The 16,085-nt window shown below is 33.3% G+C and overlaps 1 protein-coding gene across 1 annotated transcript; it reads left to right on the top strand.

Annotated features, from left to right (window-relative positions):
* Positions 1-719: 719 nt before the first annotated feature.
* Positions 720-15,716, top strand: LOC133203186 (receptor-type tyrosine-protein phosphatase epsilon-like). The gene is made up of 17 exons (XM_061339027.1): positions 720-731; positions 7,466-7,624; positions 7,898-7,985; positions 8,192-8,259; positions 8,905-8,941; positions 9,170-9,267; positions 9,600-9,728; positions 10,606-10,748; positions 10,964-11,099; positions 12,928-13,074; positions 13,426-13,519; positions 13,751-13,824; positions 14,078-14,212; positions 14,536-14,658; positions 14,801-14,949; positions 15,230-15,365; positions 15,521-15,716. The coding sequence occupies exons 1-17, from the start codon at positions 720-722 to the stop codon at positions 15,599-15,601; spliced, it is 1,809 nt and encodes a 602-aa protein (XP_061195011.1). The 3' UTR covers positions 15,602-15,716.
* Positions 15,717-16,085: the final 369 nt, after the last annotated feature.

Genomic DNA, 16,085 nt, shown 5'->3' with positions numbered 1-16,085 from the left:
GATCCACTTAATTTTTATTTTATTTCACAAAGAAAATAATGGTAAATTCATATCTTACATTGTTGTATAAACAGATGAGAACAACGCATACACTAGACGGTTTTTGGGATTTTCTGTCTACATCTCGAACACAACAGAGAGAAGTCATGGGAAGTTATGTTTCCATGACACAAATTTTACTAGATATTCCATACCCGACCATATCAACATCACTTGCCCTGCGCATGGCCAGTACGTTATCTATTATAATGAAAGACTTCAAGGAAAAAAATACCCTGATGATTATCATCCTAATGAGGCATTTGCTGAACTATGTGAAGTAGAAATATATGGTAGGTGGAATTTAAACCCACTATTTGATTGGATTAGACCTTGATGTAAGAATACTATCAACTTAAAGAAATATAAAAGTCTACTTTTTAATTAGGATGCCGGTCACCTGAATATTTTGGATCTGATTGTTCTCTCCCTTGTCCTGACTCAAACTGTAGATATTGTCACATACAGTCGGGTGTCTGTGAGGGATGTAAACCTGGGTACAAAGGACATCAATGTGAACAACGTATGTTTCACTTAGTTGTATCCATCTCGTTTATTTGCGATCAACACTATTATACTTAGAAATTATATTTCATTAATTTCATTTTTTAACATAAAATAAGCGTGTGACCATAAATTTTATGGAGAACTGTGCAACGAACGGTGTGGAAACTGTAGCGATGGAGTTACCTGTCACCATATCAACGGAAGCTGTACAAACGGATGTGACGCTGGAGTGTATGGAGATAAATGCAATATATGTATGTAATATCCTTAGGGAAAAAAATGTTGGATTTCTTCCGAATTTCTTTAAGAAATAAGGTATCATTTTTAAACATCTATCGGGTTATAAATACGGGTTGGTCACGAGATCAAATTCCATAAAGCCCGAAGGGCTTTATGGTAAATTTGATCTCGTACCAACCCGTATTTATAGCCCGATAGATGTTTTAAAATGATACCTTATTACTTATATTTACATTGGTGACTTATTCATATTTTATATTTGCCTGATTATAATCTTTAACGCTTGAAACGTTTCATTTTTCAAACAATCAGTGTTTGATCCACTAATTGCGCGTCGACCCTTTATGACGTCACTGAGAAATTACGCCGAACGTTTATGACGCGAGGAACCCGTGTTTATACGGATATAGATACGCGATGCTTTTAATAGTGTTATATAAAAGAAAGCATTTGCAAATGTAAATATTCCTATATAATACCTTAATACGTATTTTATTTCTTAGTGTTTGTCTAATTGCTTTTCACAGTTATATCATTTTTTGATAATCGAAAAAAAAAATCATCTTATTGATCGGAAACAAGACATTCTATTAATCAAAATTTTAAAGTAGATAAATATAAAAATATCGAAAAGGGAGGGCTTATGCAAAATTTTAAGGGCATTCAGAGGAGAAAGAACGAAATGAAATTCAGATTTATTTTTAACCGAGACTATGGCATTGATATTTTATAAAAACAATTTTACAATATCAAAATCTTCAAAGAATTCTAGACTTGTGCGTATCATATTTAGTATAGATGTGATCCCATAGTAACACTATTAAGTGATGTATTCTGCTTTCAATATTTTTTCTTGATTATTTTCAGAATTCTTCTTCCTCTTTTATTTTTATCGCAACTATTACGATGTGTTTGTTTTATCATCTTCTCAGATTTTGTTATCACAATTAGTCATCAGTATCTTATCTCATAGTGTTACCCAAACTGTAAACAATCCTCTTACATTAAAAAGGTATATTTCAGTGATCTTTCTTCGTCAAAAGTGAAAACATTTTCCATCCTGAATTACATGTCCTTTTTTATCTTCAGCTTGCCCTAGTGGTTGGTATGGAAAAAACTGTTCGGAAAAGTGCAATAATTGTGAAACATGTGACAGATTCAAGGGACAATGTACTTCTCCTTGTAAAACCGGTTGGAAAGGACCATTCTGCACAAAAGGTATTTGGATTGTGAACGAATAGAATTTGAACATAATGAGTATCGGTTAATGTACGTGTACATGAAACATACTCAAGTTGAGTCATATAGATGATGTGTTTCTAAATGATTAGGTAGAAAAGAAAACATTAAATAAATCGTTATTGAATAAAAAAGAAACATATCATTATCAAAAAAAAAAAGACAATTCTAAAAGAATCGAAATTCAAATACAGATTTCTATAGTCAAATGCACAAATTATCAAGAATTATGATCTTTTTTTTTAAATTTAATTTAATTTTATTATTCTTATTTTTTTTTATATATATACTATTATTATTATTATTTTTGCACAAAGAACAGAAAACAGATTTAGACGAATGAGAAAATAAATTAAAACTGTTTTACAGTCAGTTATTAGTCCTCTATCCTAAACCGGAGGGGACTCTAGGTGTACCCCTTGTCGTTCTGTCTGTTTGTCTGTCTGTCTATCAGACGATCCCGATTAGTTTTCCGCGCTTTTTGTCTAAACACTTGCAGATATTGAGCTGATTTTTGGCATGCGATTGTACCTTGAGATATATATCAATTATGGTTTTCGTTCCGCCTCGATGATTTTTGACTGACTTATGTCCTTTTAAACGTCTAAGGGGAACCAGATTCCCCACTTGGTTTTCCACACTTTTCCCTTAACACTTGAAAATATTAAGCTGCTTTTTGGTACGTGAGTCTGCCTTCATAATTTCGGTTTTTTTTTTTTTTTAAAGTTTTAGGGGAACCAGCATTACAATTGCCGGTAGAGGACTAGCATTTTGCTTATGCAATAATCTCAGAATGCTTGATAAAATTATTTTTAAACCATCATTATTAAAAACCCGACATAACGGTATTCTAATGCATTGGAGAATAAGACCTATGTGCTCCTTTAGTTATTACAATTTTTTTTAAAAAAGATTTTGTCTTACAATGTAGAGTTTGAGCATAAATAAAACTTTGTATAACGATCCACAAACTGTATCATATTATGACCCTGGTCAACCTTGGTTAAGAAATAATTCACAAAATTTTGCACATTTTTCAAAACATGTACACATATATATGTACCTAGAGGATGCTAAAAATACGCAATGACTCATGATCAGTGATGGACAGATACAAAAGGACAATCAAATGGTATTTACTAGTTTACTTCCTTTTCAAGGAGTCAATCTTAGAGAAAACATATCAAATTTCATTTTTTAAGCTCACCTGAGCCGAAGGCTCAAGTGAGCTTTTCTGATCACTTTTTGTCCACCTTCCGTCTAGCTGTCCGTCTATCCGTCTGTCTGTCTGTAAACTTTTAATATTTTCGACTTCTTCAAAAGAACCACTGGGCAAACTTCAACCAAAGTTGCCACAAAGTACCCTCGGATAAAGGGGAATCAAGTTTGTTCAAATGAAGGGCCACGTCCTCTTTCAAGGGGAGATAATGAAGAATTAGTGAAAAAATAATAGCATCTTTTAAAAATCTTCTTCTCAAGAACCGCAGGGCCAGGAAAGCTGAAACTCATGTGGAAGCATCCTCAGGGACTATAGATTCAAATTTGTTCTACTCATGACCCCCGGGGGTAGGGCGGGGCCACAATGGAGGATCAAAGTTTTTCATAGAAATGTATTGGAAAAACCTTTAAAAATCTTCTCAAGAGCAGCAAAGCCATAATGAATCATATTTTTATGGAAGCATCCTCAGGTAGTGTAGATTCAATTTGTTCAAATCCTCTCAAGAGCAGCAAAGCCATAATGAATCATATTTTTATGGAAGCATCCTCAGGTAGTGTAGATTCAAGTTTGTTCAAATCATGACCCCTGGGGGTAGGGCGGGGCCACAATGGAGGATAAAAGTTTTACATAGAAATATATCAGAAAAATCATTAAAAATCTTCTTCTCAAGAACAGTTGAGCCATGATGAGTCTTATTTATATAGAAGCATCCTCAGTTAGTGTAGATTCAAGTTTGCTCAAATCATGACCCCCGGGGGTAGGATTGGGCCACAATGGAGGATCAAAGTTTTACTTAGAATTATATAGGAAAAATCTAAAAATGTTCTTCTCAAGAACAGCAAAGACATGCTGAGTCATATTTATATGGAAGTATCCTCAGGTAGTGTAGATTCAGATTTGTTCAAATCATGACCCCCGGGGGTAGGGTGGGACCACAAAGGAGGATCAAAGTTTTAAATAAAAATATATAAGAAAAATCTTTAAAACTCTTCTTCTCAGGAACAGCAAAGCCCTGATTGATCATATTTATGTCGAAGCATCCTCAGGTAGCGTAGATTTTATTTTGTTCAAATCAGGACCCCCGGGGGAAGGTTGGGCAACAATGGAGGATCAAAATCTTTAATAGAAATATAAAGGAAAATATGTTCTACTGAAGAACTGCAAAGCCATGACTAGTCATTTTGATATGTAAGTATTCTCAGGTAGTGTAGATTCAAGTTTGTTAAAATGATGACCCCGGGGATAGGGTCGGACCACAATGGAGGATCGAAAATTTTACATAGGAACATATACTGTAGGAAAATATCTTCTTCTCAAGAACTGAAAATATTGTTTAGTCATTTTGATATGGAAGCATCCTCAGGTAGTGTAAATTCAATTTTGTTCAAATGATGACCTCTGGGATAGGGAGGAGCCACAATGGGGGATGAAATTTTTACAAAGGAATATATGGGAATTTTTTTTTTTTTTTAAATCTTCTTCTCAATTACAACAAAGCCATTTGTTACCTGTATATTGACATTGAAGCATCATCAGGTAGTTTAAAATTCAAGCCCCCCCCCCCCCCTCCCCGGTAATCTTTTCACTACTGAGCTGATTTGTTCTTTTGCCTAGCCAATGTGCTCAGGTGAGCGATGTAGCCCATGGACCTCTTGATTAACCAATGCAATGCCATATTTAGAACACTGCTTAATGTTATATCCCAAAGCTGTTTTCATTATGAATAACATCGATTATTTTAAATATGTGTCAATAGAATGCGATGGTAGGAAGTACGGGGATGGTTGCAGACTTGACTGTGGAGCCTGTCTGGGATATAAACAATGTCATCACATCAATGGGACATGTCTTGAAGGCTGTAACCATGGTTACAAAGGAGGATTCTGTTATACAGGTGAAATATATTTTCTCCTGTATTTAGAGTTATTCAAATCACTTACTGAAACCGGTAATATCCGTTATGCATTCCAAATGAAAACACAATTGATTCATTGAAGAGAATTGAGACATTCTGGATAAATTTCAGCTTGCACGGATGGGACATTCGGTATTAACTGCAAACAAAACTGTAGTGTTAACTGTGGTGTACCGAACAGATGTAATAGAACGACTGGAGAATGCAAAGACGGATGTCAGATAGGCTGGGAAGGACTTCAATGCCAAAATAGTAAGTATTTTCAGTTTGTATGATTTTTACGACAATGTCAGCTCTGTACACAGATATGGATATAAGGGAATGTATAGAGATTTTCAGGTTTACTTATAAAATCCTTTTTATTAGCTCACCTGAGTCAAAGGCTCAAGTGAGCTTTTCATATTGAAAAGTGTCCGGCGTCCGTCTGTAGTGCGTCTTCTGTAGACTTTTCACATTTTCGACTTCCTCTCATAAAGCCCTGATAAATCATATTTATATGGAAGAATCCTTAGGTAGTGTAGAATCAATTTTGTTCCATGTCCCCTGGGAGTACATTGGACCACAATGGGCGGTCAAAGTTTTACAAGTGAAAACATAGGGAAAATCTTTAAAAATCTTCTTAACTACAACGAAAAAATCCATGATTAGTCATATTCATAAAGAAGCATCCTAAGGTAGGGTAAATTCAAGTTTCTCCAAATCATGACCTTGGGGAATAGGGTGGGGTCTCAATTGGGATCAAATATTTACATAGAAATATGTAGAAAAAAGTCTTAAAAATGTTTTCCTCAAGAACAGCAAACTAAGCCATGAATGGTCATATTAATATGGAGTCACCCTCGGGTATCAAATTTGTTCAAAATATGACTCCCGGGGGCAGGGCGGATCGACAATAAGAGATTAAACTTTTGCATAAAAATATAGATGTGAAAGTCTTTAAAAATCTTTTAAAGCCATGATTAGTCAAATAAATATGGAAGCATCCTCAGGTATTGAAGATTCAAGTTTGTTAACATCATGACCCCTCCCGTGCCCCTCCCGGGGTAAGTAGGAGCCACTTATATATTGAGACTTTTCAATATTGAACTGATCTCTGCATTTCTTAAACAAAAGTGCTCAGATGAGCGATGTGGCTCATAGGCCTCTTGTTCTCCTTCTTTTTTAAAAAAATATTTTGTTGCCATTTTAGAATGTGGTAACAAAACGTACGGACAAAACTGTAACCAGACCTGTGGTAACTGTCGAGATAAAGCAAATTGTCACCATATTAATGGGAAATGTCCAGCTGGATGCACAAAGGGATATAAAGACCTTTACTGTACAGCGGGTATAATTTTTTTTCCCCAAAAAATATTTTGTCTTCATACTTGCATATCATCTGCTTGACTATTAACACTTTCTTGATTTTTCTATTTATTTTGGGTAAATAAAATAATATAAAATATCTTTTTTTTTTTACTACAGTGTGTTTTCCGGGAACATTTGGCTTCGACTGCATGGAGAACTGCAGCACAATTTGTGTTAATAGTACATGTAACTCTATCACTGGAAACTGCCCAGTAAGTAGCATCATTTCGTCTTAGTGCTACATTTCTCTTTTATTAAGATCCCATGAAACAACTGCTTATCACAAACTGTAATAAAGCATTATAAAGAGATTTATTGAAAATGTAAATTCATTGTAAAATATAGATGTGGAAAATGGTGAATGAGGTTTTGAAAATCAATAATAAGATTAATAACTTAAAGCATATTTCACAATATTTTGCAGAACATATCACCACAAACAAGTGAAAATAATAACATGGGTGCAGTCATCGGAGGGATTTCGGGTTTTGTTGTGGCATTTGTCGTTGTTTTGATAGTGGTTATAGTTTTAAGAAGGTAACCTTTGCCCCTGATACACCTGATGTATCTTCTGCACGTAATGCATACATTGATTTCGATTAGTTTTTATGTCTTATTTGTCATTTGTTTCATTATTCTTATCTTTAGGTACATTTTTTTTTCATTAAAGGCGAAGTTCAAGAAAGAATAGTAGCGAAAAGGGTTATACTGAAAGAGCAATGAATTGTGAGTAAATAATTCACTTTTAATGCGAATGTGTCTATGTGTTTTTCTACAGCACATTGATAAAAAGACTTAATATACCTTTTTTATTTGCTATTTCAGTAAAAAAGGGGGCGCTTGAGACAGAATTTACTAACATTGATTCAAAAACTGATCCATCATCTAAAAGCAGTGGAAACAAGTACATGGCATCAAAAAATGAAAAACCTCTAATATCTCAGAAGAAAGGGGACGAGGCTGATGTCGATGAAGATGAGTTGATACATTCAGAGAATCCCTATGGAGATTTTTACGCTAATGAAGCTACTATTCGAGATATACCTTTGAATCAACTCGAGTCAGTTATTGTAGAAAATAGAATGAATGAAGATGAGGGATTTCAGAAAGAATATGCAGTAAGAACCGATCGATTTTAAATAAATAAATAAATATATAAATATTTTCTTTCAGGACACCCGGTTTAGGTTGTCTATTGTATCTATTTTCGTCAGTCGTCGTGCGTCGCCTGAACATTTAAACATTTTAGCTTCTTCTCTTGACCCGTTGAATCAATTTTAAGCAGATTCGGAATATAATATCTATCGGCAAAGGAATTTCATTGGAGTGAATCTTAAAATTAAATTGTACACACTTACCGTATTATTTTAGTAATATTAAATCTATTGCAGACACTACCATATGGGGAACAATACAAGTGTGACGCTGGAAAGATGGATAAAAATATAGTTAAAAATAGATTCAAAACAACATTTCCTTGTAAGTATCAAGATATCAGAGAAAACCTGAATAAAAAAGAGAAATATAAAAACTTTTTTGTTCCATACACAAATACAAGTTCTGTTATTTTTCAATCCATTTTTTCAATTTTAGAAGACATGTACTTCATTTTTTGTTTTGTCTTTTGGTTTCATACAAGTTAAATATTTCAAATACAAACAGTGAATTTGTTTTCCTGTATACAGATGATCATTCAAGAGTAATACTGAGGACAGAGAGTGGATCAGACTACATAAACGCCAACTATATTGATGTAAGTTCTTACTTAGACGAGGTCAAAGGTTAATTCTTCAAAGGATTTATTGATTGTATTTTGTTTTACGTCCCAGCCGAGAATTGTTCATTTATATGGAGGCGTCACCATATACCAGTTAAGGGCTTTAATGTAGGTCTATGCTCGACACTCAGCGCCCTTGAACAGTAAGGGTTCTTTCGTGCCAACTTCTATCGTGATACGGGACCTCGGTTTTTTAACGTCTTATCAGAAACACCTGTGACTTTCACTTCTGATGCGAGGAGCTTGGCGAAGAAACAGTCACTACCTATGTCAATGTCTTAGGTTTGACGCAGCGCGGCGCGGGGAACGAGAATCGAACCCGGGCCTCCCGATCACGAAGGGAACGCCCTACCACTAGGCTACCGTGACAGCCGTTCCATAGAAAAAAAAAAATCATGCAAAAATTAAATAAACTTCAATTGAAATATCAATAAACGCTTGTTGACACTCTTTATGTTTTTTCTACGTAAATTCAGGATAAAGACAGCCAAGATATTCAATTAGGCCAATCAGTCTTCACAGTACAAATTTGTATTTAGCTAAGTCTAGTTTCTTTTTTAATTTCTTTTCTTTTTTCAAGTTACGTAACAGAATAATGATGTCTGCTTTATGTATTTCTAGGGCACAGAGAGGGATAAGCAATATATTGCTGCGCAAGGTACATAAATATTTTGAAAACATAGCTTTTATTTGCGGTTCGATTTTACATGCACAAAATAATATATATATATATATATATATATATATATATATATATATATATATATATATATATATATATATATATATATTTATGAAAGTAGACATTATTTGGATCAAAGCAATTGACATCTTTCTATTTTATCATTGGATAAATCCTAACTGAATTTTTGTGTGATTTAAATAGGGCCGAAACAGAACACAGTAATTGATTTCTGGACAATGATTTGGCAAGAACGCGTGACAACCATTGTAATGTTGACCAATCTAAAAGAGGGGATGAAGGTATATTATACAATAAAAATTGGCTTATAAGGATTCCGAAGTCCTTTGTATATATCTTTTTCTTTCTTTGACCTAATTTTTCTATATCCATATAAGAAATTTTATGATAGGTGGGATATTTTGACTTCTTTATTATCGAGAATTGATTATATCTGACTTTCTTAAAAGCTAGTTTTACTATATACTGATTTTTCCCCCAGTGTTTACTTTCATTTTAATCGTGTTTTTTATACGATGTAGTTAATTTTAATTTTACATCACAATTGCGTGGTGAAGGTGTAAAAGTATTTCAATAAAATTTCCAGTTAATTATTTTTTTTTTCCTTGTTTAGACAAAATGCACTCAGTACTGGCCCGCCGCTAACAGACATATCAACTATGGAAGCGTATCAGTGAAATTGACTGATGAAAAGGTGTACGCATTTTACATCATTCGAAAATTGAGTGTGAACCATAAAGAGGTGAGTTTATATTTACCGTCTAATATCTTTTTAAAATTCATAGCAATTTTAGTAAAGAAATCACAGTTTTATGTTGGACGTTCACATATCTAATTAATGGGTAAAAAGACAGAATAAATTCAAAGACATGGAATAAGATTTTTTGTTGAGACACGGAAATAGAGGAACTTATGTTGTTACTCCTAGATCTGATGACACAGTCACTTATGCGGGGTAAAAGTTTAAAAGTTTTGTTCACGGCAGGCGAGACTATGACATTCTGTATAAGTTTTGACTTTTCTATTGCCGGATTGTCAAAATTGAGAATTTAAGGTACATGCTATATTAAAATCAAATCATAAACGACATTACATGTGAATCCTTGTACGCGGTTATCACTAACAAAATAATATAGAACATCCGTCTTAATTTGTGGCTCATTCATACCTAAAACAACTTTTAAAACAGGTTAAGGATTGTCCATCACCCCACAGGATGAAACTACACCTTTCAGTCAACTGAATGCATGGTAACTGAAAGGTTTGGAAAGATGACTGAATGGCAGAATTCTGCCATTCAGTCATCTTTCAGTAATCTTTTAGTTTTCTTTCCGTTAACTGAATGGCAGTTTCATCCTGTGGGCCAGTGCATGGTACTGGATACGAAAGTTACAACAGAAACCATTATCTTTAAAAAAGTCGAAATAACCCTTATGTCACTGTCCTGAGTGAAAAGCATAAGGTTTACACTTCATGTTTTATTTATTGAGTTTGATATATGCCACTATAGGAGAAATATTCTCACAGAACATAAGAGTTCTTGAATGAGCCAGCATATATTAAACATAAAAGTACAAGACACATTAAACCTAACAATGAGGAATTTTACGAATTTTCAGACAATTGAGTCCCGTGTTGTTACCCAGTACCATTATACATCTTGGCCAGACCATGGAACCCCAGATCCACTATGCCTTGTCGTCTTCCTTGATCATGTGACCCGAACTAATCAGAGAAACTCTCAAACAGTTGTACATTGCAGGTAAAACAAAACAAATAAGAGATTTATCCACGTTTTCCAGAAAGTTAATATTTGGGAAAAGATTTTTTTTTTTAAATCAGGATTAATATATCTTATAACTGAACTTCGGTACTCCTATAGTACTATGGATTAAGTTAATTGATCATAAAGACGTTCCTTCAGTTCATGTGCCTTAATTAAACATGACTTTTTTCCCATTTTTTTTCTGTCTTTAGTGCGGGAATCGGTAGAACGGGAACGTACATAGCACTAGACGTCCTGAATCAGATAGGAAGAAAGACAGGAAAAGTTAACGTAGCGGAATATGTCAAGAAGATGAGAGAAAACAGGATGAATATGGTCCAAACATACGTAAGTCTTTTTTCATTTAGAAAGTGTTCCTTTCTAAAAAGGAAAATACATTTCTGGGATCATCTTTTTTTTAAATGTCTGTTTAACCTGACCCAACTCAAAATTCTTTTTTAACAGTTCAAGGAAATATTTTTATTTTAATTCTGAAATTCTCATCATATCTACACTTGTTTAAATTTTTTTTTCTTAAATTTTTGTGAAAGAAAAATTTCCTTCCTTGGGTCACAATAGGGAATCTAAATTTTACTTTGAAATATATAGGAAAAATCTTTAAAAATCTTCTTCTCAAAAACCACTGGGTCAAAAAAGCTGGAAGCTGAAATATATGGAAGCTTCCTGAGATAATGTAGATTCTATATTGTACAAATCACTACCCCGAGGGGTAGGATGGGGCAACATTAAGCATTGCAAGGGGGAAAATCTGGTGAAGAACAGGGAGGCCAAAGTTATCCGGGTGAGCGTTGTGGCCCATGGCCCTTTTGTTTTATTTCTTTTGTTGGTTTATTCTTTTATTTAACATTAACATGAATTGTTATAAGTTTTTCCGCTTATCTGAGCCAGAGACTAAAGTGATCTATTCTGATCACACTTCGTCCGGCGTCCGTTTGTCCGTTTATCTGTCTCTAAGCTTTTCACATTTTCGACTTCTTTACAAGAACCAATCTGCAAACTTCAACCAAACTTGCCACAAAGTATCCTTGTATAAAGGGAATTCAAGATTCTTCAACGGAAACGTCATGTCTATGTCCAAGAGTTGTTAATTATGAATAAGTGGAAAAAAAATAATGGCATCTTCTGAAAAAAAAAAATCTGAAAAACTAATGGGCCACTGAGTATAAAAATTATGTGTAAAAGTATGCAGTGGTAGTGTTAATTTATTTATTTTTTTTTAATCATGACCCCCCAGGGTACGGTGAGGCCCCAAGGTCGATGAAAGTTTTACGTAGCATTAAATATGAACAATCTTTAAAAAGTCTCCGTTTCAAAACAGAAATGCCACAATTGGACATATTTATATAGAAGCAACCTAAGGAAAATCAGATTTAAGTTTGTTCAAATCATATAAGTGTGCCCCAACAGAAGATCAAAGTTATACATTGGAATATTTCTAAATAGGAATTCGAAGTATCTTTTAAAAATCTGATGAAGGGCAGGAAAACCAAAAATATAGTCAAATTAGATCAGAAACATCCTCAGATAGTGTAGATTCAAGTATGTTCAAATCATGTCTCCCGGGATAAGGTGGGCCACAAAAAGTATATCAAAGGTACAGGAATTAAAAAAAAACACTTCTAAAGCCAAGGTTAGTCAACAATATGGAAGCATCATTAGTGAGTGTAGATTCAATTTTATTCAAATCATGCCCAATCCCAGGTGGATAGGTTTGGACTACCGGTACTTATATATGTAAACTTTTCTATAATGAGCCGATTTCTGCTTTTTTCTTAGCCAGAGTGCTCAGGTGAGCGATGTACCCGTGGGCTTCTTATAAAATGTGCTTCTGAGTTTGAAGAGAAAAAGCTATCAGGAATTGCAAAATGTAAATGTAGAGATAAAAGCTTGCCAAAAAAGAAATCATTATTTCAAGATTACTCGGGGAGTATTATCGATAATTGATCATTAGAGCCATGTACTTATACCGATTAATTGTTACTGAAAATAGTAGATAAATAATTCGCTTCTGAAGTTGAAGAATTAAGTTTTCCCATTCAAATAATTTAATTACGTTATTCAGACATTTTGTATTTTTCAAGCAAAAGTGAATTAGCTGAGAAAGATTATTTTAAAGTTGTGTTATATAAAATTTAATAATATATTTATTTTGCAGGAACAGTACATGACCATTTTTCTAGCTTTAAATGAAATATTCAAATCCCAAGTCAACAGCACAACTATTGATGAATTTACTAAAAAGGCAGAAGCCATGGTGACAGACAAACCAGCCAATCAGAGTACATTGCGAAAAGAATTTCAGGTGCATTATGTTATTAAATGTCTTGCAAAGGTTTATGTAGGCAGAAGGAACAAGGGACCAAAAAAACCACAAACAATAAAACAGAGAAAATATTTCTTTTAAGAAAATAAATTAAAATTGTATCGGTATTTTGAAGGAATAAACGCATAAGGGACATTTGAAAAGTTCTGAGAACTGTTTGATAAAATATTAACCATTTAACAGAAGTTAATGAGTTTGATACCATTGAAAAGAGCAGGAAGATATTAACTTATTTTGAACTCACTTTCTTACTTTCATGACATAATGACCCTAAAGATAACTTCACAGTCCTTTTTTTAAAAGAAATTTTTATTATGTTTGTTTATTAAGCTTTTAATGAAAATACGACCCACATATAGCGATGCTGATTTCAAGCTTGTGAAGGAAAGCTGTGGTGATATATATTTTAATGGTATACTGCCCCGTAAGTAAATATGATAAATTTTACTTTCATTTCACTTAAAGGAATTTGAAATTTTGATTTATGGATGAGCAGTGTTTAGAAAATTATTAAGTAAAATCAATATTCTAATGTATTGAAGATAATGATTCATTGTATTAATTTCCTTTTGATTTAGGAACACCTTTTTATCGTTTTTACAGTTCTAAGACATGCAAAATGTTCTATACAATTTCATTTTTTCCCCTAAATTAGTGGATAAATACAGCGTACATCTTTCGTCTGCTCTTCCCAAACGAGGGAACTTTATCAACGCCATCATCACACCGGTAAGTGTACACGAAGTTTATATTCTGCAAAACGCAAAAATTTCATGTTTAAATAAATAATGGAGAAGTGCATAGCTTTTATTTTTTAACAACTTCAACTATCAAAAGGGATGAATTTTTGTTATTTTTCTCTTTTTTGCTTAATATGTACTTAAGAGGTGTTTGATCAAAATTGTCCTTACTCATTTTGCACTCCTACAATAATCCACTTCAAAGTCTTTTTCTTTGTTTTTCTGTTTTTTTTTTCCTATAGTCATACACCAACAATAAAGGGTTCATAGTGACGCAGTATCCAACGGTAAAGGACGCTGTTGACTTCCTACGCCTGCTCAATGATCACGAGTCTGACATTGTAATATGTATGGATCCACTGTTCAAAGTAGACTCGGTGTGTGATATTAAGCATTTGACTAAAACTTACGTACACTTTTTTTTTTAATTTTGTATGTTACTGTGTGTTCTTAATTTTATATTTATGAATGGACAAATTTCTTTTGAAATGATCAAGTTAAAATTTTGAATTTTTATGTTAAAAACAGATGTTGACGATTTCTTTGTTTTTTTTTATTAATACATTGCATGGTTCCCTACTTTTATAAAAAAGTAAAAGAGTTCAAGATAATTGATGGATGTTTATCTTGATCATATTGGTTAGATTTTATAACTTACTGATCATATATCTACTATGCACAATTTTTTTTATTTCTGTAGAGTAAGGTGTGGTTACCAAGTCCCTCTTCTTCTTCTAAGACGAACTCGCCATTCACTGTTCACTTTCAATCAAATTCTGAAACTGACGTAAACATCACTATCGTTCACATCCTGCAGAAGAATGTAAAGATTAGATATTTACATTACGTATTTTATATCAATGTGTTAAGTTTCCCTTTTGTGTTTCACATTTTTCTACATTTGACCAGTGATTCTGGAAACATGGGGGAAAAAAAAGATTTACAGCATTTACATGTTTTCATAGAGTGAAGAGGAAGCTCATCCTGTGACAATAGTAGAACCAAAGGTCAGCATAAAAACATCCGGGACTCCTCTTGACACTTCTCAACTCCGGAGTCTTGTTTCAGCTGCACTGGGTGTTGAAAAAGAGAATCCTATCACAGTTATAAGCAGGTTTTCAATTTAAGTTCAAGTTTATTTCTTTACAATAAAGCACTTACTTACATTCTTACAATTCTTCAATTTAAAAAAAAAGTCTATTAAAGAAGATATAAAACATCACTTTCGTTAAAATTTGAGGTCAATATTGTGAAGGGTCATATGCATTTTATTTTCAAGAATTTTCAAGAAGCATTCATAGAGAGTGTAAATTAATCTCATTTCCTTCTGTAATCGCCCCCATTGTTTTAGTAATACAGCAATGCGTCTTATTATATTTTCTCTTTCTCTGTAGCGACGGGGCGTCACTTTGTGGTGCATTCTGTGCCCTTCACAACGTGATACAGCAAATTAACATGGATGACAGTGTTGATGTCTTTACTGCTGTGAGACAATTGCAAGTTAGAAGACCAGAACTCTGTTCAAATCTAGTAAGTCAGAATGAGGCTCTGGAGTAGATATTACACTACAGAATTAATTTCAGCATTCGTAAATACACGTACATACACTTCAGGTGTTGGACTTTTTTTTTATTACGAAAAAGACAAAGAAAAAAAACGTTTTTGATTTATTTATCTATTTTCAGGACGAATATCGCCTGGTGATCAAGGCCGTGTATGATCATGTTCTAAGTACTACGGAAAACATATACTGCAATCAGCGATAAAACGCGGATTCAAAATACCGCTCAGCGAGACATTTATCTTTATCCGAGAGAAATTCAACATGCATCAGATTTTTCCTTTGCTTATATAAATGGACTATGTAGATTGATAGAATTATTTTTTGTTTATTGTTTGTGTTTCTTTGGGTAACAAGAAATTTTTATAAGAATATTTCTTAAATGTATAAAAAGAAAATAACACTTTACGATAAATCTTCTACGAATTTCCATAATATATGTATGCTGGTTACTATATTATAATGAAAAGATTGATAAAGATGCACATTGTGAGTAAATCCACGTGTTTTGTTTGATATATCATTTTCTCGATTTTTTTATGGGAAAGTGTCATATTTGTAGTTTTGATGTAGTTTTTATTGTAAATTTCACAAATAAGAGTGTATGTCTTCTGAGTGAAGTTCATTTCCTGTTGCATTTCTCCATTAACGTACATTATATTATTTTCTTTTCTAACCATGAGTGCATT

Source organism: Saccostrea echinata, unplaced genomic scaffold, assembly GCF_033153115.1.
Source record: "Saccostrea echinata isolate AGI-Se365-2 ecotype Australia unplaced genomic scaffold, CSIRO_AGI_Sech_v1 ptg000048l, whole genome shotgun sequence".
Classification (NCBI taxonomy): Eukaryota; Metazoa; Mollusca; class Bivalvia; order Ostreida; family Ostreidae; genus Saccostrea; species Saccostrea echinata.
Note: the sequence above shows the minus strand (reverse complement) of the source record. Positions and strands in the feature narration are given on the sequence as shown.